Source organism: Sphaerodactylus townsendi, linkage group LG13 (assembly GCF_021028975.2).
Source record: "Sphaerodactylus townsendi isolate TG3544 linkage group LG13, MPM_Stown_v2.3, whole genome shotgun sequence".
NCBI lineage: Eukaryota > Metazoa > Chordata > Lepidosauria > Squamata > Sphaerodactylidae > Sphaerodactylus > Sphaerodactylus townsendi.
Window position 1 is genome coordinate 39,015,584 of NC_059437.1, and position 25,994 is coordinate 39,041,577.

Genomic DNA, 25,994 nt, shown 5'->3' on the forward strand with positions numbered 1-25,994 from the left:
AATCTGGTTCCCCAGATAAGCCTCCACAGCTCAAGTGGCAGAACAGGGAATCAAACCCGGTTCTGCAGATTAGAGTACACCTGCTCTTAACCACTACACCACGCTGACTCTCAGGGATCTTTCGTCTGAGAACTGAGACAGGGGTCCCCAATGTGGTGCCCGCCATCAGCTATTCTTGTGCCCACCAAGTGTTTTTAGGAAGTGGTCAAGGCCAGGTAGGGCTTTTGCCCAGCAAGGCTTCTGACTGATGATTGGAGATTTGATGGGCTGTGCAGTTTCTCCCTGCCCCTCCCAAATGTTGCATTGATAGCAGCTGCCAGCACAGCACAAGGATCTACTCTGTTACTGAAGCTGAGCTGTAGCAATCATTTTGTGACTGGTTCTGCCTTCTGCAGCAGCTGTTTTGTGCCGGCCCTTTTGTTGCTGTACCTACTGTGCCCACTGCGCTATGCCGGAATTTCAAATGTGCCTGCAGGCTCAAAATGTGGGGACCTCTGTACTGGGATGTTGCAAGTGTGTTCTCCCTGTCACTGCCTGAGAAATATTTGATGGAATGCAGAATACTGTTGCTATTCAGGGGTGAAAAAGTGCAGCTGAGCCTGCTAGTCATTCTGCAGCATCAAATATTATTGTGGAATATATTGATTATATGAGACTGTTTCTCTAGCCTGGAGAGAGAAGAGCTTAAGGGGACTGACCTACATTTGAACTTCCCTGAATGATGATTTTGGCCATTAACTATGTGTTTATGGGTTGTTTTTTTTCAATTGGCAAATGGGGATTAGGGAGTATAAATCCCTTGAGAACAGCAGTTACATCTCAGAAGGGAAGGGTATGAATTGGAGCTGGAAATTTGAAGAGGGGAAAGATCGTGCTCCAGGGCTGGTTGTCTTTATTGGTTCCTAGCTCCTGACCCATTATGTGCTCTTGAGTCTTGAGGGTTCATAGCTGAATGTGTGAAGGGGCTCAGACACTGATGACAGATGATTTGCAATAGCTCATTGAGATACCCAAGCTATTGTTTGATGTAGTAGTCATCCAGATGTTTTACAGCTGCGGTGTGTTACCACTTCACCAACACTTAATCAAAAGCCTTCCAAATGATTAGAAAGTCCTCCCCAGTTAATTAGATTCCACTTAAAAAAACTTTGCTCCTTCTCTTTTCTTTTTCCTCTTTCTGAATTGATACCCACTATTTCTTCTTCTTACCTGTGTGACAAAATGCACACAGAGAGATGAATGAAGGTTCAGTGATCTCTTATTTGCTGGACCTTCATCTTATTTCAGGAAAGAGTTGAAGAGAAAGACCATCAGCTTTCTCCATCACCAAAATATTCCTGATATATTTTGTTTTCTCTGTGCCTATGGTTTGCTGTTGTGAGAAACAAGATGTTAGATTAGATCAGAGGTGTCGAACTCTGGTGCTTCAGATGTTAATGACTACAATTTCCATCAGCCCCTGCTGGCCTGGCCAGTTGGCCAGGCCGGCAGGGGCTGATGGCAAGTGTAGTCCATTAACATTTGACGCACCAGAGTTCAACACCCTTGGATTAGATGAACCTTTGGAATGATCCTGTAACCATCTTCTAATTTTTCTCATTGCAGTTCTCTGTGGCTTGATCCTAAATTCCAATCTTATATAATTAACATCAGTGCAGTCCTAAGCAGAGTGACTCCATTCTAAGCCCACTGAAATGAATGGACTTAAATGTAAGTAACTCTGCTCAGAATTGCATTATAAATTTTTATTCATATGTTAGTCCTAATGTGTACATACAAACAGGTGTGAGAACTAGGATTGTGGGACTGGAAGATGGACTTATGAACAGAAATTTATGTTTTTCCCATCTATCTCTGTTTTCTGTGTTACTGCATTGCCATGTCCAAAGTCAGTTTCAGAATAAATAATCTCTTTTATTGAGGTAGTAGAGAGAGCTAAATAAATAAATCCAGAATTATTGGTCTAAACAAATAAATCCAGAATGGCTGGAATGCCAGAAACCACTTTAGCAAACTTTCTCCACTGCATCAATATTTTTGTCTGAACTAAATTGCATTCATTCATAACTGTGAATCTATGAAGTACTTTGATCTGCTTGCATGCAGGCTACATTAAAGGGAGGGGTTCATTTACACCAGGAGGTCAAAGCAAGCCCACAAGCAATAATTAAATTAAAAGGGCAATGACAGATTTTCTCTACTGGAGATTAATGTATGACCTTGCAGTAAGCAAAACATTAATAACCACACAGAGTGACTATGTGCAGAAGGAGGTGAGGAGCCTGATGTGCTGATATGACCAGATCAGGGGCTGGCACATTGTTCTGAGTTTGTTGAATGGAGCCAAGGAAATCATAGATGTGCAACCTATATGCAAAGTGGCACTGAATGCATCACCAATGTTCTTAGTCATCCCTTCCATTACCTCCAGCTTCATGAGCTCGAAGTGGGGGAGAGAGAAGCTTTGTTTGGGACGGATTAAATTCTCTTTATAATCTCTTTGTGTGCTATACCCTGGGAAAGAGGCATTAGAGATTAACACTAGGAGCACAGTGGATTTCGTTAATCAGGCCTCAAGAATTATAACAGGATCTACCGGCAGAAGGCGTAATCTTTTTTGGATGTTCATTCCATGGTTCGGAGAAAGGAAAGCAAATGGTAACAATCATATGATGCATGAAACAAACCACTCAGCCCAGATTAAAACAAACTGGCTGAGTATTATTCAAAGTCTACTGAACTAGAAAATAAAAAGCAGGGTTGGTGTAGCATCTTTCAGTTCTAAAAAGCTATGTTTAGTTTATTTTAGGCCTAATTGCTGTTGTTTTGATTTATATAAGACAGCCTTTGAAAGAGGTCCAAAAAGCCTAATTTGCAGAACTCTGGATCTGGTAGAAACCACATGCACCAACTCTTAAGAAACTGATAGATTACTGCTATGTTTCCTGGCCCAGTTCAAAATACGGATCTTGACCTCTAATACTCTAACTGGCTTGGTTTCTGGATAACTAACAGAAAACCTCTTCCCATAGGTTCTCCTTTATGTACTGAAACCTTAGTATTTCATCATTTCTACAAATATAGGATCATAGAACTAGAGGAGACCACAAGGGCCATCAAATCCAATCCCCTGCCACACAGGAATACACAATCAAAGAACCCTTGACAGATGGCCATCCACCTTCTGTTTAAAAACCTCCAAAGGGGACTCCACCACCCTTCAAGGCAGTTATTCCACTGCTGAACACCCCTTACCATCAGGAAGTTCCTCCTAATGTTTAGGTGAATTCTCTTTTCCTGTACTTTGAATCCATTACTCCTTGCCCCAGTATTTAGAGCAGCAGAAAACCTGCTTGCTCCCTTTTGAACATATCCCTTCAAATATTTAAACATGGCTATCATGTCACCCCTTAACCTCTTCTCTTCTCCAAACTAAACATACTAGCTCCCTAAACTAGATGTGGTCTTCTTTGTGATGGTAGCCTGCCTCTGGATTCCTCTTCGCAGAAAAGTCCACCATGCTTTCTTCTGACTTGCAGAAGATCAGCACATTATTGTTTACAACAACCATTTGAATTACTAGAGAGAAGTGGGAGCTCCTTTACTTAATAATTTTAATGATTTGAATTGCTGCTTATTGTTTTAATGCATGTTGTTGAATTTATATGGACTTTTTAAGTGCTGTATTTGGATTGTGAGCCCTTTTATGAAGCTGAAAACGTGGATGCAATTCTGCCTTCCCCTTGATTGGACCTCAGGCCATTAAAAAAGTATTTCCCAGCATCCAAGTAACAGCCATTCTACCATCAAGAATCAGAGCAACACCTGGCACCTCCCTGCTTAGCTCCAAGGATATAAAGACCTGTCATGCTGGGAGGAAGAGATAATACAGTCACATGGGAGGGAGAGAGATAAGTTTGTTCTTTTACTTTAAGCTGCTTTGTGCAATGAGGAAAAGCAATATAGAAATACTATAAATAAGAAATGTAAATTCAGTCAATTACAAACAACAAGCCTATGCATTTAGGCAAGCATGCCAAAGGCACAGAAATCTTTTTTATACCAAGCAGTCATTTGTATTAAAAGAGGGCTGCCTTGCGTTGGTGACACCATAGTTATTATAAAGCATATAAAACAAAGCAAGTGATCACAACACATGCTCGGAAATGCAAACATACCCTCAACTCAGTCTCTGTCTTTTTAAACATAGACAAAGGTGTCTTTAAATAGCCCTTGCCTTTACTGAGATCCATAGTGGAACATCTCTGACTCCAGGGATGAATCTCCCTCAAATGACACTGAGATTTTAAATGGTCACATACTTCAAATGGTCACAAATGGGTCAGATTACAGTTTGTCACCTAAGCTTCCTTTACTTGCAAATGTATTCCTTCTTAAAATTTTGAGCATCCTCACAGCATGGAGATTGGGTTGAGAGAGTAATTTGTTTGTCCCACTGCCCTGTGGCCTTCATTGGATATTAGTGAGTGTTTGAACTAGTCTCCCAGATGGTGATGGAAATTTGTATTGCAGCAATGGCAAAGAAGATGGGCGCAGAGAAGTGGTGACATGCCTAGTTCAATCCCAGGCATGTTTACCCAGAAGAAAATCTCAACTCATTTGGTTTACTCCTCAGTAAATGTAGGTTTGCTATTACTTGCCCTGATCCCTATGCATACCTTCTCATTGAGATGTGCTCCCAGTTTAGCTGCATTACTGTGGATTAATTAATATGAAGTACATAGGTGTTTAAGTCTATGAAATCCTAGTACACGGATGACACTGGTATTGTGGGCTTTTTGGGCTGTGTGGCCGTGGTCTGGTAGATCTTGTTCCTATCGTTTCGCCTGCATCTGTGGCTGGCATCTTCAGAGGTGTATCACAGAGTGAAGCCTGTTACACAGTGTAAGCCCGAAAAGCCTACAACAACCGGTTGAGTCTGGCCGTGAAAGCCTTCGACAATTCACTAATAGCAATGACACTGTTAATTCATTGGCTGATGTGTTCTGCATACTGGCTTTTAATGAGGCTATCTTGGTCTTTGTATGATTATATATAAGCTTCTTTGAACACCAAGTGGAAAGGCTGGATGTGAACATTTGCACGAATGAACGTACATACAGCACCATTCATGTCCATGTGGCTTTAAAGACTTTCAGGCGTTTCCCAGCATCCTACAGCAGTCAATTGATTAGTTCATTGACTGTTGTGTTAGGAAGCGCTTGAATTTAGGGAGACCGTTAATCGATGTTTCGGACTATGAAGGGAGATTCGCAATAATGGCATTGAATTTTGGATTGAGGGGGGCAAGAACGTCAGGCGGGTGGGACGGTGCGCAATGACCCAGGGGAAGAAACGGGAATGTTCTGGTGCCAGCTCGGTGCGGAGGGGGTTAATGGGGGGCAGCACCTGTAGGCCGGGCTGTGGAGCTACCCGGCTAAGCGAATCAGAGCAGGCGGCGAAACAGGTGTTTGCTGCCGTCACAGGCTCCGGGCGGGGCCGGGCTCGCTCGGCTGCTGTTTGCAGCCGGCGGCGGCTTGGGCGAGCTTCCCGCGGCCGCAGGATGTTTTGCAAGCGCCTCGGCGGAGATGGGGCTCGGGGAGCAGCGCCGCAAAGCTGGGCCGGCGGCAGCAACGACGACAGCGACGACCCCCACGGCTGCAACGGCACCGTCGCCCCCCGATCGCCTTGAGAGAGCCCTGCTCCGGAGGCGGCGGCGGCGGCGGCACCACCACCAGCGGGGCGGCTAGACAGAGTAGGCGGCGCCCCCCGCGCGCAACCCCCCGGGCGGCTCGGCTGGCTGGCTCCGTGCGCTTCGGGTCCGGAGGGAGAGGGCGGACGCGGCTGCCCGCTGCGGGCTCCGGGCTCCCTGCTCCGGCGGCTTGTAGCCTGGAGTGGCCCGGGGCCCGGAGATGTCCGCCTTCTGCCTGGGCTTGGCAGGGCCCGTTTCAGCACCACCGGAGCTGGACAGCGCCTGCCGCATGGAGCTGCCTGGGACGCCTTCGGCGGCGGCGGCGGCAGGCCAGGACAGCCGGTGCCCAGCTGCGCCCGCGGGCCCTGCGGCTTCTTCCCCGGCCTCGGGAGATCTGGAGTTGGCGCTGGAGGAGGAGCTGGCTCTGCTGGCCGCTGCCGGGGACTCGTCGTCGTCCGAGCCGGAGCCACAGGCCTCGGCCGTGCCCGAGCCGGAGTTGCTCTCCTTGATGAGGCAGAAGGAGAAAGATTTGCTGCTGGCCGCACGGCTGGGGAAAGCGCTGCTGGAGCGCAACCAGGATATGAGTCGCCAGTACGAGAGGATGCACAAGGAGCTGACGGACAAGCTGGAGGTGAGGCGCCCGGGGAGGGGGAATCCAAAACGGCCCAGCCTGCTGGAAAGAAGAGTGGCGTGTATGACCCAGGGCTGCTTGGGCCTACAAGCCCTACCTTCTAATGCCACATGTGTAAGTAGGGTTTGATGCGGGGCCTACGCCATTCTGGAAAATGCCATATCGGGGATGGTTTGACCGTGACAGAGCGTGTGCAGAAGGCTTGTGATCACTTTTGCACCCTCCCTTTCGGTCTGCTCCTAAATCTGAGAGTGCCAGACTTACTGTCTTTGCAATGGAGATAAAGGACTGCAGTGTCAGAGGTTCTAGGTGGAGTTGAACTCTGGAGTTTTCTATTTTAGAAACTGGTGGGAGGGCACAACACAGTACGCATGCTTGGAATGGCTGTCTGCTGGGCCCATAACCTTATTTGATGGGGTGACCTTTGGAACAAGAAACAAACTATGGGACTCAAGGTCTGGTGAACCTCACAGAACTGCAGAGAAAGTGAAAAGCAGGCTGGGAGGAGCTAGTCTTCAGGGTAATTTAGACCTGCTGCAGGTAAATGTGGCCTACCTTGCCTGAAAGTGTGGGATCAGAAGGATGTGCTTCTAAATCCTGAGGGGGAAGTGTAGGTGTAGGCCTAAGATAGAAGTTGTATGCAGCCCTCTCAGTGGGCTTTATATTCAACAGAAAATGGGCAAGATTTAAATGGGGGAGTGATCAGCGACCACTGGTATGTGAATAGTGCAGGTCTAATACAGAAGAGTTGACTGACAGAAAGGATCAGATTTATTGAGATCCATTTGGCTGCATCTGGTGCACAGATGGCGTTACCAGGGCCTTATTTTCAGAGCTAAGCAAAAACTAGAGTGATGTACAGCTTCTGTTTCCCAACAGAAATCTTCCCTCTGTGGATCAAGAATGCAGTGGGGATAGGGAGAACTGTTTGGCCTCCATATCTCTGTGATATGCTATCTTATTTTATCTGGCATTTGATTACTTGAGAAATAACCATATCTAGATTGTTATCAGTCCACAATACCTGACCCTATTGATGCGTCAGCACCTCATCTTACCCAGTTAGAAGTAAGTAATATAGTGGGCTCCCCTTCACCATTCATGCTTATTAAAGAGCCAGTGTGTTGAGGTGATTAAGAGCAGGTGGACTCTAATCTGGAGAACAGGTTTGATTTCCCCACTCCTGCACATGAGTGGCAGACTCTTATCAGGTGAACTGGATTTGTTTCCCCATTCCTACACATGAAGCTGACCTTGGGCTTTGGAACTCTCTCAGCCCACCTACCTTACATGTCTGTTGTGGGGAAAACAAGGGAAAGAGTTTGTAAGCCCTTTTAAATACCCTTTAAGTCTCCTTGCAAGCAAGGTATAAATTCAAAATCTTCTTTTCACAAACAGAAGGATGACTTTAAGAGATAATGATAGGTTCACAGTCCCCCAGGAGTCAGCAGCTGCTGGGATTTGAACTCTACGAGTTGAAGAGACTCTTCTCCACCACCAATTTGCCTTTTTCCATAGTGTTTTGTTTTTGTTTTTGAAGCCTCCCATTTCTACAGAGAAAGGCCCAGGCTATCAAGAGGGGGTGTATAAAGCACTTTTGCTGGTTCCTATACATCTTCCTGTTAGTTCATTGTGAATGGCTGCGCAGCATTGGAATCTTGCTTATGTTGACTGTGTTGGGGAACAATGGGGTAGACAACACTTGCCTGAGCAAAGTCTATCATGTTACATTTGGGGATTCTGGAAAAGGTGACCTACAGATGCTTACTAAATCTCTGCTGCAAAATCCCTGTGTTGAAGGAACTGTTTATAGGGTACCATCAGGGTGACCTTAGGCCAGCCACTTTCTCTCTGCTTAATCCACTTCACAGTAAGGGCAAAATGGAAGAGTGAGAAACTGCATGTGCCACTTGAAGCTCCTTGGAGGAAGGTCAGAAAAATGTGATAACAGTGCTGTCAACATTCTAAAATAATATTTGCAAAAAGGTCCCTGCCCCAAGAAGCTTACAATCTGCATTGGATCAGGAGGATAGGAAATAGAAACTGAACTCAAGCAACTGAAGTTTGATATTCTGGTTCAGGTGGCTTGGATGATTTATAGTAATAAGGAAATAGTTTCACAGAAAAGGTAGGTATTGAGGAAGGTGATCCAGGAGTTCCATGACTGAAATTAATGAATGACTTAGCCTTAAAAAGCCAGTAATATTTCCAGTATGGATTTAAGACATGTCACTGAGCCTAGGGGAATTAACTCATCCTCTCCTTGTGCTATTTTTCCCAAATTCCCGAATTAGGGGATGTTATATTAGTGAAAAAGACAGGCTTTGTGGTCACATCTTTTCCCTTCAATTATGCCTTTCTGTTTTCTCCACCAAATGTTAAAGCATTGTTATCGGTGGGGGGTATGGTATGGCAACACTAAAATACTACCTTCCCTAGCTCTGCAACCTTGATCCATATGATGATCCCTCATGGCTGCTACTTTGGTCCAAATAACATGTCTGGGATTCAGATTGTCGAACTCTATCCTTCTTATATTGTCTAGAGATGGACAGTAGTTTATTAACGAGTAGAAAGTGGTTTGAAAGAAGCATCCTTTCCTGTCATGTTTGTGTGTGTTTACTTTGTCCCGCTGTTGCCAGTAGAGTAGTTTCTGACAGTAAATATTAGAGCCATTTTTCAAATAACCCACACTGTATGATATAAAAGCAACATCATATTGTACTTTTACAAGAGGCATCCTTGTCAGTTTTTCTGTTGAGTTTCATGTGACTGAACTTTTATAAGAACTTGCAAAATCTGGTGTAGAGGCGAAAGTAGAATGGGAGTATGTACTACAAGCGTGACCTCTTCTCTCTAACTGCCTTGAACTCTTGGAGGAAAGTAAACTACTGAGTGTTTCCTGCCTGCATTTCTTGCAACCAAAGGTCAGAATGTCCTTTATTCTTGAATATTCCATCTGTCAGCCCTGGTATGATATTGTATGATTCCCTCCCCTCCCCTTCTACAGAAAATGACCTTAATTCTTTCCTGATTGGAAATGACTGTACTAAATCCCCCAGACAAGCTTTCTCCAACCTTCAGTCTGAGTGGCGCAGGGACTGGGATAAAACCTCTGTGTTCAGGAGTGACTGAGCATTCTATAAATTGCTTCCTCGCTGACCTGCTCACTGTAAATTTAACATAGACCTTTTCATAGTGGCAGTGAAGGGCATCTTCTGTGTTACTTGCACTGTTGTTAAAGTTTTTATAACCTGCACAAGAGTTCAGGAAACTGTAATGATCTATGCCTCTTCCAATGCAATCCAGGGCCTTTATTGGCACTTAGATCTATGCTTCTTCCTGAATATACATAGGTGATTATATGTGATCATTGTCTTACTTGTTTTCCCTCTCAGTCCTTTAAAAAAGATGATAGTGTAGCATAGTGGCTAAGAGACCCCTGTAGCGTAGTGGCTAAGAGGCCCCTTCCGCACACGCAAAATAATGCGTTTTCAAACCACTTTCACAACTGTTTGCAAGTGGATTTTGCCATTCCGCACAGCTTCAAAGAGCACCGAAAGCAGTTTGAAAGTGCATTATTCTGCATGTGCGGAATGAGCCAGAGATTGAAGCAAGAGGAAGTTCCTGGTTCAAAACTCATTGCTGCTCTGGGTTTGCAAGTTGATTTTCAGCAAACCAATATCTCTCAGCCATGAACCAGATACAATATGGGGATAACAAAGCTGTCATATTTTACTTATTACAGATTATTGGGCAAAAATGAATGTGAACAGTTTGAAACACTCAGTGTAAATGGTCTGCATGTGTCTTTTTATTATTAAAAACAAATATTTCTCCTAGTATCTTCCTTTCTATTAGTTTGTGAAGACAACATGCAGAGTTAAAGTTACTAATAATATCAACTCAATTGTTTGTGCTTTTTTTAATATATCGCAATTAGCGGTGCCACGTCTCCTGCTTTTGCCTCAGGCTCAGGTTTTAAGAATCATTCTTTGGGCAGCCAAATAAAGCCTCAGGGCAGTCAGGTTCATGACTTCATTTAGACTTCTGTGCATGTAACTACTGCATGTGTGAACTGGAGAGAGGAAGCCATAGGTTGTCAGTGGCTGCTCCATTGCTTTTTTAACTTTCAGCACATAGTGCATTTCCACGTTTCTCTTTTTGTTTACTGTGAATAGTGTATCAGATCAAAGTCATCGAACAGCGATTAAACACATATGGTACAAGCCCGAGTGGTGTGTGAAAGGTCTGCTATAGTACTGCTGTTCCTTGTGGCATCACCATGGTATCATGAGTCCTAGGGAGCCAGGGGAGCTGGTAAGCATCCTCTCAAAAATGTACACCAAATATCAGAACTCAGGAGTTAAGTCCTCATCCTGTAGTGTACACCAAATGTCAGAACTCAGGAGTCAAGTCCTCATCCTGTAGTGCTTACAGTCTAGACCTGATAGAGTGTTGTACAAAGTTGCATTCAGTAGATGCAGGGGGAGAAGGCTGGATACAATTTACACGTACTTAAGCTATATCTGGGTTCTCCTTTAAAAAAACTAAAGGACCTTTTTGATAACTGGGTGGATAACTTTCATGATGCAGAAGTGTTCTGTTGTCCCAAATTATTGCGGTATTTGGATACAAAAAAGGCAGCAACCTGAATAGCCCTGCCTGGTTTAATCTCATCAGAGTTTGTAAGCTAACAGAGTACTTGGAAGGAAGATCACCAAGGAACACTAGGGTTGCTGTTGAAGAAGGCAATGACTACATATCTCTTGCCTTGAAACCCCCATAGTCCTGTGGTCCCCATGAGTCTTACTTTCCCCATGAGTCTTACTATTAAGAGAGAGGGTCTATGGGACAGACCTGTTTACAAGGTGTTTCAGGGAACCCACTGAAAGGGCTTCTGGGAGACTCTGGTTAGTGACCACCAAGTTTTCTTTCTCGCCTGAAAACAGGCTTTCTGAAACTAAATATGGGATAAAGAAAGCTCTGTTGAATGTTTTGTAGCTTTAATGCCCTGGTTGAGGGTTTCTTCTGAGATAATTTTACTGATCGTGTTTCCTTTACAGAATGCAGTCATGGAGACTCAGTATAATGGGGAAGACTGAACTTTGGAGGGGAGTTTTATAACATTTTCCCCACAGGTCATTTTCCTGTTTAGGAAAATTGGTACTCCCCAAGCTACTCTTATCTATATTAAGTGTAGTTGCTTGGCTGCCCTGGCTTGCTATATTAGAAAGTGCTGGAATTAAGCCTCTTTGCCAGAGCAGTTTCATTTGGTTAATACTATGGTCCGCTCAGTTCAAGGTTTTTGTCTGATCTATAAGTTTGCAATTACAGTGGCATTTTCTGTTGATCTTAAACCCCCTGTGTACCCATGGCTGCCAATTCTGGGTTGAGAAATACTTGGAAATTTTGGGAGTGGATTTTGGGAGTGGATCGGGAAGGAACCTCAGCAGGGTATAATGCCATAGAATCAACCCTCCAAGCAGCCATTTTCTTGAGGGGAACTGGTCTCAGTCATCTGGAAATCAATTGTAATAGGGGGTACTGTATAAAGATTGACAATGCCAGAGTGTTCTGTTCATCATGACACTTAACACTGTGGACAACTTACAGGTATATTGAGTTTTTACCAATAGAAGGTGGAAACAGCTGGGAATGGGGAGTGAATTTCAGTGAGAACCCAGTCCAAAGAGAGGCTCAGAAAGCTGGGGTTGTTTGATCTCAGGATTTGACCTGAAGTTCTTGGAGTTAGCCTTTGTCTGTCCCACCAGTCTTTCAGTAATAGCCCCAGATTTTGCATTCTGCTTCTTTTTAAACAGATGGCAAAATTATCACAGGACTACAGTGTAACTCTGCCTTGAATCTCAGAGGGCAAAGCTTGACAGATCAGAGGTAATATCTGGTGGGAAGAGCAGAACTATACCTGACATTTCAGGGGTGGACTGAAGAGCCAAAAGCTTCCAAAGCAAAAAGTGACCACTTCCCTTGATTGTGATTGCCTACCTGTAGATTGTAATTTTTTAATTGTACGTCAATGTTGTAGTGGAATTATTGCAGATCCTGAAAAGAAAGTTCACCCCTGAAATGTCAGGTCAAAATCTAAGACCCAGCCTAGGACAAATATTCCATCTCTCCATTATGTCAACATGCCCTTGATACTAATTAGGGAAGATGGGTGAAATGTAAATTAAGAGGAGTGTTGAAATGTATGGACTAATTTCTGTGCTTTAGTGATGAGCTCATATCTAATTATAAGAGCATCAGTGAGAACCCTCTCTAAAGTTTCTCCTGGCAATACATTCTAAGCAGTTCTGCAAAACTAGGACAGCTATTGATTTTTTTAAAGTAATTATAAATAAAGGGGCCATGACAAGCGGCAATTCAGAACACTATTCTTTTGCCCCTAGTAAGAAATTTCTCATTGTTATTGGTATTTCCCCTGGACTTGGAAGATTGGATGTAGAGTGTCTGATACTAGTGATAGTTTTACTTTGAAAATCTGTGCCAGACACTTACACAGAATGGTTATTTTGAGTGGGGGTGCATACAATATCTAGCTAGGATGTTGTTTAAAGAAGGCAGGTAGTCTATTGTCCCCCCTGCCCCCCTTTGTTTTAAAATTACACATGATTATTTCTGAGGAGCACTTATATTCCTGGACAAAGTCCTAGTTCAGCCCACAGAATTAACTATTATTATTCCACCTGAAGCTGCTAAAGTGACTGCAGGTGGCTTTTTGAGTTCTATTATGTTTCGGAGCAGCCAGGAATGCTGTTTAACAGCCAGTGTTCCATTTGACGCTGTTAACAGAAGAATACTGTGAATTAATGGTCAGTTGATTTATGAAACAGAAAAAAATAACTGAAAGGTTTTTATTGATCATGACAGACTTATACGTGTATGAAGTAAACCAACAGGCCTTATATAATTCACAAACCAGTCAAATCTAAGGATTCTTAAAGCCAGGGAGTGAAGCTGTGAACAAGACATCTTTTTGCAAACCTGAAAAATGCCCTAGGTTTGCAGAAAATCTGAAATCTAAAATAAATAAAAGCATAAAAGGGGGTTAAAAATACCCAAAATGATAAAAGGAGAACCTGTAGCTTTAAAAAAATGAATGCCCTCAATGTTCGTTGCTAGGCGTCCACAATAGTTTGGCAGCATTCCAGGCTTATTTTTTAATCTATAAAGGGGAAGTCGGAAAAGCCCTTTCCAGGGATGTTTTGGCCTCTGTGGGAGACTGAACAACCACTAGACAACTTGCTGCCATGCAATTTTAATGGCTCTCACAGGCAGCCAGCACACAGGCAGTTCAACAGGAGCCATCACACAAAAAACAGTGCAATGTAGTGGTTAGAGTTTCAGACTGAGATCTGGGAGAAACAGAATCCCCACTCTGAGTTGGGAAATACCTGGAATCAGAGTCTGAGGAGGGGAGGGACTTCCATAAGGTATAATGCCATATAATCCACCTTCTAAAGCAGTTATTTTCTCCATGGGAACTGATCTCTCTCAGCTGGAGATCAGTTGTAATCCCAGGAGATCTCCAGCTGGTAGCTGGTGGTGGGCAACTCTACTGCTTTGTCATTGAAGTTTACTGGGTGACCTTGGGCCAGTTACATACTCTCCGTCTGATGGTTGTAAGGATAAAATTGAGGAGAATAGAATGATGTAACCTGCTTTGGGACCCCAGTATTGACAACATGGTATCCATGAGGTGAATAAGTAGTATAACTGAAGATGGGGTCAGATAAAAGGTGAGCGGGAAGGAAAGAAGGAAGTGAAGAAAGGTGAGAATATATATTATTTCTGAAGTGACACATATAGACTGTGGCCATTTATGCACTTGTGGTTTGATCTGCAGTGAGTGTACATTCCCTACAATACAAGGCTACTCAGCCTAAGGCAGAAGAAATAGTAAGAATAAAGACAAGAACAACAAACGAGAAAATCTTAAGAAGAATCCTTTATGAATCTATCTAAAATGGTGTCAGGGGTTTTATAGAATTGGCTCATAGACCATTTTATCAGTAATTAACCAGCTGAGTGTCAAATAGAGTCAAATCTTCTAGATGATGAGGGAGATGACCCCCACCTGAGCATTCTTGGAAATTATGCCCTATCTGTCCCGTTTAGAATGCAGCCTCGTAAAAACCAGTACCGTTATCTAAAAAATAACACCACTTAAACACAAATACAGTTTGCAACTTTAGTGAGGCCAAATGGTTGCATTGTAAATGACCTAGCAAAACCAAATGGTTGCCTCTGAAAAGACCCACTATACAAGATAAATGATCTCTAAATAAATTTAAAGGTATATATACACTTTCTTCACAAATGGTCAGGTTAAAAATGGCCTGTTCTATTATTAAAGACTTCATGTGCAGAAATGGGCAGCAAAAGTTTCATAAGGCAAGGATAAATTACATGGCCTGGTAAATAGTGTCCTGTTAAGCTTATATTCAAGGGACTGGACACTTACTGCAGTCAGTTGCAGCCCTAAAAGGGGGGTGGGGTAAGATTTAGCAACTTGTAGAATGTTTTCACCTGTGACTATCTAAACTCTGAGGTAAAAAGACTGACAAAGGCTTTGGTTAATCAACCTTCCTCCCCACATCTATTTGATGCACAATTTTAGAGAGAGAATGCCTTTTTCATACAAGGGAAGAAGTGGGCAACTGAGGTAAAAGTTAGAGTGTTGGTCCTCCCTCCAATTTTCTTCCCCTCTCAAAATATGGAGGCTGGGCCTTAGCAGGCCTTCTTCCTAATCAGCTCCCAACTGTGTATGTAAGCTAAATGCTGGCATCTAAGTATGAGTTGTCATTCCCAGAGGAATTGCTAGAACATAATTTGTGCCAAGGTTCAGCCATCTACAGTGAAACACAGTGAAAATAGATGAAAATATCTCTGATCAGGTAACCAGGTCCATTTTGCCTGAATAGCATACTGAATTTTAGAGGGAAAGGCTAGTAAAGAGGATGACATGTCCAGGCTGATTTAAGCTTTTAAAAAAGGAAATAAAAAATTAAGTGTTCACAGGGCATCTGCCCCGAGGACTTTATAAGTCCATATTCTGACACACTGGAGAAGACAGAAAAAGAATGAAGAAAAGGAATCCGAGGTGAAGGTGAGCAATATTGGATGCATGGCTAAGTCAGAGGCTTCATGAAAAACTAGGTTTTTGAGCAGGGGTCTGAAGAAAAAAAGAGAGGCCCCATGTGGTGTTCAGAGAAGTAGTTGCAGGTACTGAGGATAGTGAGGGACAGTTGGTGGAGCAATTCATGAGTGCCTCAGATTTTAAAGTAGTTGAGCATGATGGAGAACAGCAGGAGCTTTCCTGTGGCTTGGAATAAATCGGGCCTATCTACTGCCTTGCTTCTTCTGTCTTCCCATGCCATTCTCCTCACGATTGTTCAGAGGCCAATGGCGAAGAAATGTAAAAACTCATGTATAAATCTGTATATATGTAATTGTAAACAGAAAAATATACGTATTCGGATGAATTTCAGGTGTGTTCACCTTCCTAATACATACAATCATGCAATTTCACAATTACAGAAAAGTAGGGGGGAAAGAGATGTTGTACTGGTCCCTTAGACTGGTAAGAGAAGAACCAATCAGACAGCAAGGAGAACATAGCAATCGTATTTTAGCAGCCTGGATAGGAGCAAAACAAAAGTGAGATATTTCAGTCTTCCTTCGACCTATCACTCAAACTAACTTAGTCATCCAGTGAGACAGAGGAAGGACTTCAGAAAACAGAATGAGCTGAAGTCTAGATACTTGCTGCAGAGAACTCCCTTAGGAAGTGGAAGGAATCTGAGAGCTGAGGAAGCTGTAGAGGAGGGAGGGCTGGATAGCTTTGCAGAGATCGAGGCCCCAGCCAGTCTTAAGGCAAAATCCATGAATGGAGCTGCTAAGTTCTGGGTAGAGATTATTTCCCCTTCGCCTCTCAATGAGAACACTCGAAAAAAAATGCCTCAGAAGACTGTAAATTAGAATTAATATAACATAATTCTGCATTTTTCTATTGCTATCAAGTTAGTGTTAAAGAATACAGTTATATGGATCTGAAGAGAAACAAGTTGTTCTTTTACTTGGGAAGCAAGCGCCTAAGGCCTAATTACATTAACCAAGTATCTAGACGCCAACTAATGGTTCATCAATTCGGACCAGAACAATTGTTTTTGTGATGATATGTAGGTGAGCAGATCACAAGGTTTTATGTCCCTCCATATCTAAAATGCCCTGCTTGTAGAAAATGGGCACATCAGGAAAAAGACTTGGCTGTAGACGTTCTCCTTGGCATCCTTGTTTTTTTCCCTGCATCTTGATGTTGGTGCAATGTCTGTAGTGCTTTTGGAAATAATATAGTCCTGCGGTGGCGAACCTTTGGCACTCCAGATGTTATGGACTACAATCCCCATCAGCCCCTGCCAGCATGGCCAATTGGGAATTGTAGTCCATAACATTTGGAGTGCCAAAGGTTCGCCACCACTGAGGACTGTGCCACATGATCCCTCATTGCTTGGCTCCAAATTAAGGAACCAAGTGGAATCTTAGATGAAAGGGAAATGGAAGCTTTAAAGCCCCCCTTGCATGACATGAAAGTTTCAAAATTGGATAAAGTTCTGACTTTAAAAGGTTTTAGGCAGGAGGTGGTGTTAGGAATGTATACTGGGATGGAACTGCATTGATGCAAACATACGACTGGTTGATTGTTTTGTCTTAAAACAATCTAGCATCACTTCTGATTATAGGACTGTTTATAGGACAGAACCACAGCTGTTCTGGCTTTTTGAGGGAGAACTCTTTGGGACCCGACCTGGGGGCCACTGGGTGACTTGCGTGACTCATTCAGGATTGACTGTTTGCTACTGTTCAACAACAATTTAACCACTACACCACACTGGCTTTTGTTAGGTGACTGTTGTAATAACAAAAGCCAGTGTGGTTTAGTGGTTAGGGTTTCAAGCTGCGATCTGGAAGACCCAGGTTCAAAACCTCACTTAGTACCATAGAAGCTTGTAGCATGATCTTGGGCCAGCCTAATTTATGTCACGGTTGAAGATGTGAGGATAAAACAGAGGACAAGAGAATGATGTAAGTTGCTTTGGGTCTCCATTGTGGAGAAAGATAGGGTATAAATTAAATATAGCTGAAGACAGAAGACGGGCAACTGATAAAAGGTAGGTTGTTTGGTAAGTGAGGGGGGAAAAGCAGGAAAATGTGAGGATATGAGTGGTGCCAGGAGGAAGGAAACAGTTTGGGAAGGGGGATACATTGGAAATTGAGGTGCCCTTGCAAATTCTTGTGTGTTCTCCACCACACAACCTGGCCTGGCAAGCTGCCAGTGCTGCACAATTCAGACATAGCTTTCTTTGGTAGGGGCTACTGGAGACACAGAAGGCAGAAAAGCTGAAAATGACTGGGGGGAGGCAGATGAAGGTAAGTTGACTGGTGCATGGGAAGAAAAGAAGGAAGTAGGAAAAGGAGAGAAGCTATTGGAGTTTTCAGGAAAGGGAAAGAAGCAATAGTGGGGGAGAAGAAAATGAGATGCACCCCCCCCCCCCCGGTCTTTATGGATCCCTGTATTATACACGTGCATTTGTTCTAAAAGATGCTTGCTAGTCTGAAGGGGAAAGAAACAATTGCAGCCAACTCTTTGTTTTCATTTATATTTTCTTTGTGTTATGCAGCACCTGGAACAAGAGAAACATGAACTAAGGCGAAGGTTTGAGAACAAAGAGGGGGAATGGGAAGGAAGGGTGTCAGAGCTGGAGAGCGACGTGAAACAGCTCCAGGATGAACTGGAGAAACAACAGGTCCATCTACGGGAAGCAGATCGAGAGAAGACTCGGGCGGTCCAGGAACTATCTGAACAGAACCAAAGACTCTTGGATCAGCTCAGCAGGGTGAGTCTAATAGTAGCTAGAGAAGAAAGCACATTTAGTGATCTTGGTGCTTTCTTTGCAATTTTTGGATATGTTGCTTTTTTATGCTTCAGAACTAACAATGCTATAGAAAGCAGTTATCCCAAATGCCTCGTGCTTCTTTTATTTATTTGGGGAATTTTGTATGGCACATCGCCTGGCTTACACGATAGCATACCACAGAACACACATTGAAATTTATAAATTAAAACCCAGCATTTAAAACCCCAGCCATTCTGTAGCTTCCAGCCCTAACACCAGCCCTCCGTCCTTGGTTACCTCAACAGATGGGTTGGAGAAGGTGCTGACAGCATTTGGACTAACAGTCACACCCACTGTCCTATGCTAGACCAAGGAACCTGTAATCAATAAAGTTGCTTCCTGCTTTTTCTCAGCACAGTGTGTCTGTGACATCTTCCTTTCCCCAGCATGGGTTGGTGCACACTCCCAACACAACAGGCAGTAGCCTGTGCTGGTTTTAACTTGAACAATTTTGCTTTTCCTGTAGTTTGTGTTGTCTGCTGAAGGGTATTGCGGGTGGTTGAGTATAATTTGATTTCCTGCTTCGAGGAAATTTGAAAATGGAGAAACGCAATGTGCAGCAAGCTAAATACTACCATACATTCAAAATGTTTTCCTTGCTTATTGAGTAATCTTCTGAAGAGCTCTGTCCCTTTGTAGTTAGGTCTCATTTTGAGCCTGGTGTTTTTTTTAGCATATAAAAGGCCAGGTTTGTTAGATACAATGTTTATGGCCCTAAAGTGTGCTGAGAGTTGCCATCCCTAGATTTAAAACAAAAACGAACCTGTCATTTAGGGGCTGTGTGGTCAGGAGAACAACCAAGCTTTTATTGTATACTGTACTGTACTGGGGAGCTTGCTACCGTGTTTCCCTGAAAATAAGACAGCGTTTTATATTAATTTTTTGCTCCCAAAGATGCGCTATGTCTTATTTTCAGGGGATGTCTTATTTTTCTGTGTTCTGTTCGTCGGGCATGCTTCCAAACAAAAACTTTGCTACGTCTTACTTTTGGGGGATGCCTTATATTTCGCACTTCAGCAAAACCTCTACTACGTCTTATTTTCAGGGGATGTCTTATATTTGGGGAAACAGGGTATCAATGGACATGTGTTTCTATGTCCTGTGTTTCTGCAGGAGTGCACAATATAGCACGGTAGACAGAGTTGTCTTCTGAAAATTGCAGTTTTCTTTTTTAAAAAACCCCACTAAGTTCCCAGCTGTCAGAGGCTAAAAGGGGGAACATACAGTGGTTATGAGGAGGGCTTCAGGATCCTGTGTAGCAAATTGCTCCATTAAACTTGACTGACAAAACTAGAATTATAATCACACACATTTAAACTCCTCCATATGACTGGCAAGGCTGAAGTAAAATGAATGTGAAACTTATACCATTGGACAAATATGCTAAGTTTGCTTAATTACCCCAAGCTGCAGGCTCAGGGTTTTCAGAGTAGAATTTGGACGTCTTGAGTGTGGTTTTGAGTTAACTGTGTGGTTTTTTAAATTCATAGCTATGGATTGTAGAATAGGTTGACAGTCATTAGCTAGATGAGTTTCCTGGAAAATAAACATATCAGACACTCACTGCTTGCTTTTATGGTCTAGTGAGGTGAAGGTAGTATCAAGTCTTCAACATATCCAGCAAGTGGATGGGAGCAGTAGGGGTGCAAAGAAACCACACTTATTCTGTACCAAGAGCAGCTGTGTTTTGAAAACTTTGTATCTGTACTCTATAAATTTGCATGAAACTATTAATTTTTTGCTTAATGTAGTTCTGTTTTACTAGTTGAGAATATGGGTTTAAAATGACACATGGTAGCTATACCTAACTTCCTTGTTGCTATGCCCATCTCATTCATACCTTGCAAGCTTCTGAGATTTCACATTGACCTCTTGCAATATCTCCATAGCTGCAGGGGCTAGCAACTTGTTCTTCCAGAAATAAAGCTGAGATTCTCAGGAAGCTGAATTCTGTGTGCTCAGTATCTTCACACTGCATTGGTATTTGGGCAGGGTGCTTGCAGCATCTTGGAACAGATCCAGCCCTGAGGACAAAATGTGGCTATGTAAATGAGCCAAGGTCCCATCAGAGGTAGATCTACAAGATATAGATGTGAGCTTGAGGAATGGAATTTAATCTCAGTACTGTAAATGAGGTTGGATTTGGTACTGTAAATGAGGTTGGAATCTCAGTACTGTAAATGAGGTTGGATTTGGCTGCAACCAGGGCACCACGGGTGGGATGGACAGCAGCAAAATGATTCATATTCAATTGCAAGTCTTTGCCCTTCCCTGTTGTTGATCCACCAAAGATCAATAATGGAGGGGAAGGGAAGTGGGGTGGTTTGGTGATAAAGCTCTTGATTTTTACATACAGAAGATCTCAGGTGTATTCCTGGGGGCATTTGCACTTAAAAGAAGAAGAGGAGGAGGAATTTGGATTTATATCCCCCCTTTATCTCCTGTAGGAGACTCAGAGAGCAACCACAGAGCCCCTGTTCATAGGGAGTTTTCTTGAATCTGCCCTCTAAGACAGCAGAGGGCAGGGTGTTGCTTTGAGCCAATGAAAACATCCTTTTTTGATTTCTATTCTGTCTATTTCATTTTATTGTGTTCAGAGTAAACTATGTGATATTCCTTCTGTATTACTGAAATACACTCTTATTCATGAGTTGTGATATTAAACCAGCGACCCCCAACATGGCGCCCTTGGGTGCAGAAGTCCCTACTAATGTATTTCCTGACATCCACTTCTCGATCCCTTCCATAACCCTTCAGGTTCCTTTCTACATTGTCTTTCAATCCATTCGTGTTACCTTTTTGATATTTTCTTTTTTGCCTTTCATATTCTTTCCTTTCCCTCTCTTTTGTGTCCTTTGCACTATCCCTTGCCACTTCTCCAGCTGTCTTTTGAGTGTGCTTCAATGGCATGGGAGGACAGAGAAGTTGTGGAGGTGATAAAAGAAATGGTCAGACAGTGATGGGGAGAGACTAATTCCAGCTGCAGGCAAGAGCCATTCCATAAAGGCTAATGGACACCAGAGATCACAAGTTAGCTCTGGTTGGTTTCCCCTAGGGGCATGTGTTTGCTTGAAACTCTGATCTCTAAAACTGGATTGTTGGCTCCAAGTTGAATGGTATTGGGAAGCAGGTGTTTTGTTTTGCTGTTTCCCACCGGCATTAGGGGTTTTTTTGCTTTCCCTCCACAGCTCTGTGTAACTCCAGGATGTTTCCCTGTCTTTTTAAATCTTCCCCAAGCATCATTTGTTGCTGTGCTTTGGGGGAAATTGCATCAAAACTGAGCAGGTACACATGTGGTTAGGAAAGTCCCAGTCCTTCTCAAATCAGTGCTATTTTCCCTGCCCCAGTGCCCTGTAGCAGCCATTTCACCATCCACCACTGGAGGGCTTTTAAAAAATATTAGAGATACATCAGTCTTTCTGCCTTGATCTGGATAGCCCAGGCTTGAAAGCTAAGTAGGGTTGGCCCTGGCTAGTATTTGGATGTGACACCTCTGGGGAATACCAGGGTCGTGACACAGAGGGAGGCATTGGCAAACTACCTCTGAACATCTCTTGCATTGAAAACCCTCTGGTGCAGCCATGAGTCAGCTGTGACTTGACGGCCCTTTCCACTACCACATCAACCTCTCAGTCTTGTGTTCTCTGAATTCTCAGCTTTCAGTTTAAAAAAATTAAATATTTAGCTCCTTTTATAACAGAGATATACTGCTTCTTATCTCTCATTTTCTTTATTTAGATATTTATATCCTGCTGTTCTCACTGATGGGGATCCAAAGCAGGTTACAAAATTATTCTCCTCCTCCATTCTTTTATCCTTGCAACAACAACCCTGCGAGGTGGGCTAGGGAGACCCTACAACAGGGTCACCAAATGTTGTGCCTTACCTGTCCCCAGAGGAGCTCGTGGCACCTATTTGCATACATGGGAGAAACTGGAATATCATTGGGGTAGGGACTGAAGTTCTGTTGCCCTGCACAAACCTGTTCATTAACAGTCAAACCTTTGCTTTTCCATCTAGTTCAATCTTTCAGTTTAGTTTCTTGGTTACACTGGAGCCTGACAGACAAACAGTGAACCCACACTTTCTCCTCTGTGGTAGACTAACTAACATTGCCCAGAAGGTGCCACTCAGCTGAGGCAGAAAGGGAGAAAGGATGCACTTGGTGCTTGACTTCAATTGTATCACCTTCATTTGTATGGCTCCTGCAGCCCTTCTGTCCCCAGACATGGGGGATGACGTGCAAACTTTCCCTCATTATGCCTGTACCGGAACAGTCAGGGTGGTGCTCCACACAGCTGTGTGTCTCACCCCTCTCCTTTGCCGAAGGACGATCCATCTCAGCCCCCAGCAGCTTGGGAGTTCCGTCACTAGTTGCTAGGTTACAGTACATTACAGTGTCCTGGTCTGCTGGTGTTGCTGTGGGAACAAGATGGTGTTTTCAGCTTTTTGTTTGTTCTTTTGCAATTCCATTACGGTGAGGCTGCAGATACTTTGGGAGACACAAGAGTGACATCTGAAGTGGCCACTTGGGAATTACCCAATGCTCTTCTTAACTTTAATAGCAGGAAAGCTAGAGGGAACTGCCGTTTTTTTCCACTGATGAGTTTCAGTATTTTGAAGCAGAAAAATAAAATGCAACAGGATATACTTCAATAATCAGACCAAAATATCAGCGCAGGTCTAGACATAAAGACCCAGGACACACAAGCTAGAAGTTGCACAGATGCACAGTTGCACAGATGCTTCAGAACCCCACAGCACAAGTAACTAATTGTATAAACATCACATATATCATATTTGCGCTAACAATTCTCTCTTTCATAGGAAGAAGGATGTCTTAGTTCTGATTAGAAATGCAGAATATCCTAATCTAGGATGCAGACAGTGAAGTTCAAGAGCAGTGGTTCTCAACCTTCCTAATGCTGCGACCCTTTAATACAGTTCCTCATGTTGTGGTGACCCCAACCCTAACATTTATCAATTTTACAGATGGAGAACACTGATGCAGAGAGTCTTAGGCGACCCCTGTGAAAGGGTCGTTCGACCCCAAAGGGGTCCCGACCCCCAGGTTGAGAACCACTGTTCGAGGAAAACTGTTGATACAAACATAAGCAAAGCCCTGTTGGACTGGACTAGTGTTCCCTCTAGTCCAGCATCCTGTTTTTACAGTGACTAACTAGATGCCCCTCAAAAGCCTTGACCATTTACTATTAGTAATACATTTGCTTATTCAGTGAATTATGCTAAATCAGTGAACTGTGGTTAAGAAATGTATCAAATGAAATTACCTAATGCAATATTTGGGGCATTTTGATGTTGAGGAATGAGGAAAAATGCCCTCCATGCTAGAATCTGTGTCAGTACTTTATTAACCAGGGCTACATTCTACACATGCTCCAGAGACGGCAATGCTGATAAGTCTTTCAAAAGGAAATCTACAGGGGATGAGTCATCTCTTTCGCAAGCACAGAGCATTCCAGAGCTAAGTTATGCATATCATCTGGCCCAAGTGAGATCTCACATCTTGATGGAATGTGAGACCTCTAGTAATAGAAACTGAGACAGGCAAAGGTGATTGGACTTGCTTTCTTTTGAAACAGGTAGATCAGGACTGACTCCAGAGGGGACAGTGACTCCTAAGAGAGATTACACATTTCAGGGTATGAGGAAGACACTCTCTCATGCTCTCTTCTCCTTGTTCATCTTTCCTGAATGGGCACAAGCCATGAAGAACTACATCTTTATTTAAGTACTCAATTTCTTCTTAATCTGCATCAGAATTAGGTGACATAGTGGTGGGATCATAGTCAAAAAGGGCTACAGCCAACAAATAATCTTGCTGTGTGATTATCTGAATCTTCTGCGGCGGAGAGGCTTGCCTGAAGCAGTAGGCAAAGCTCTTCAAAGCTCTCCAGAATATAGTTGAGGAAGAGGTGTGCTCCAGCTAGGTGCTGAGGTAGCAGATCCTAGTGGCTTGATCACTGAGGACTTCCCACTGGACCTTGCTCAGGACTAGAAAAAAATCTTGTGTTGTCATCGCTGACTAAATCTTGTGTAGCGAAATTTCTTTGGCAATTGGAATTAGACACTATGTCATTGTTCAGTCGTCTCTTAAAATCATAATCTTGTATTTTGCCAGTTGGTTTCTCCTGTTGGCTGAGAGACTTGTTTACCAGAAATGCTCAATTTCCTCTCTTGGTCTTCCTCCTCCTCTTCCTCTGTATCTGAAAGATTGGAATTATCACCATAGTAGCCAGGAGAACTCCGCCAGCTTTTTACTCTTAATGTTTTTTCTTCCTAAGCTTTAACTCAGACACTGCTATGTTAGAGAGTTCTTTGCATAACTGTTCAAGATGCTTCTTTTGGTCCTTCCCAGGAAATAAATACAGATGTTATGTGTGCCTACATCAGCTCAAACTATATAGAAGAAAGACTGGGAATTCTGTTTTGTCTCATAGACCAAAAAAAGAAATAGTCTCTATTGTGGTTTCAATTATACATGCCAGTTGAAAGGGGGAAGATTTTGGTGTGTTCCAGACAACCAATCTGTTCAAAAAGCCTTCTTGTGAACTGAGGCATACTTTTTAATAGAGGCCTGTTAAACTAATGGCTTAGATTAGACATAATACTATTTTAAAAATAGCTTTAATACCACAGTAGGGGCCTATTGAAGAACACTAGGGCTTTCCCCCACGATATTGATTAAATAGGTTCATGTTAATTAGAGGATGGCTGGATGACCTTCATCACAGATGCCACAAATGCTAGAATGGATAATGGAGATATGTGACATTTGTGCGCTGGAGCAGCAGAGCTCATGCACCAGACTAGCTGTCTGGGATGGTGACCTCACCCCTGCAAAAACTTGCCCCAGAGGAACCTGCAGGCCTAGTGGAGGGGACTCCAACAGTGAACAGCCTATGGTGAACAGAGCAGCTGGCTCAACAATGGGCTGCAGGGAGAGAAACAAGGGTGAGGCCACACCTGGAAATGCATCAGTAGTAGCTTCAGAGCCCAGCAGGTCTGGTGCAGGCTGTAAAGGCAGCAGTGTGGTGCCCAATATTTCTTTACCAAATATCAAGCCAACAAGAGAGTTTTAAGTAGCTTTATTTGCAAAGAAAGGGGAGCCGTCCCCACATGGGCAGACTCTGCTGAAACAATATATCCACAACACGTTTATTCTCTTCTCCTGAGTTCGCCACACTCCCTCTGCTCCCCATTGGTTAAGGGTACTTAGAGTCACAACTTTCTGGTCCACCTATTTACATGTTACTCCTTAATATGTGCCCCCTCCCATATGTTTCTTGTAAGTTCATTATAATACAGTTTTTTTGTCAGAGCAGGAGGAAAAATTAATATGCATTAGCCTACTAAGCATGCTCAATATGTACAATCTGATACAAGCCTTGACCTTCAGCCTAGTCATCTAGTGGTCTTGTCTTGTCTTGTCTTGCCCTGCCACAAGCATCCTCCCTTTTGACTCATCTCCTCATTCCTAGTAGAAAACACTTTTCTTGTTTATCACAGCAGAGCTCAGGAAACAGAGTGCTCATGGAGTAGACAGAAGGAGGAGATCAGCAGGGGATTGGGTCTCCTGAGTAGTGTTTCCAGGTTCCTTCTGGCAATTGTTAGAAGATTCAGGGAGGCAAATTTGAATTCAAGGGTAGCATTCGGTGTCACCTAGGTTATG

At 43.2% G+C, this 25,994-nt stretch overlaps 1 protein-coding gene across 5 annotated transcripts in view; it reads left to right on the forward strand.

The window, feature by feature from the left end:
• The first annotated feature begins 5,538 nt into the window (after window positions 1–5,538).
• Window positions 5,539–25,994, forward strand: part of BICDL1 (BICD family like cargo adaptor 1) — a 69,232-nt gene continuing 48,776 nt past the window's right edge. For 4 of the 5 annotated variants that reach the window (XR_007246065.1, XM_048514892.1, XM_048514894.1 and 1 more), the window contains exons 1-2: window positions 5,539–6,323; window positions 18,026–18,241. Coding sequence is in view for 4 of the 5 variants with exons in the window: in XM_048514892.1 (XP_048370849.1) it covers window positions 5,913–6,323; window positions 18,026–18,241 (627 nt within the window). In the remaining variant the exon portion in view is untranslated. The other variant, XM_048514895.1, reaches the window with a different exon arrangement.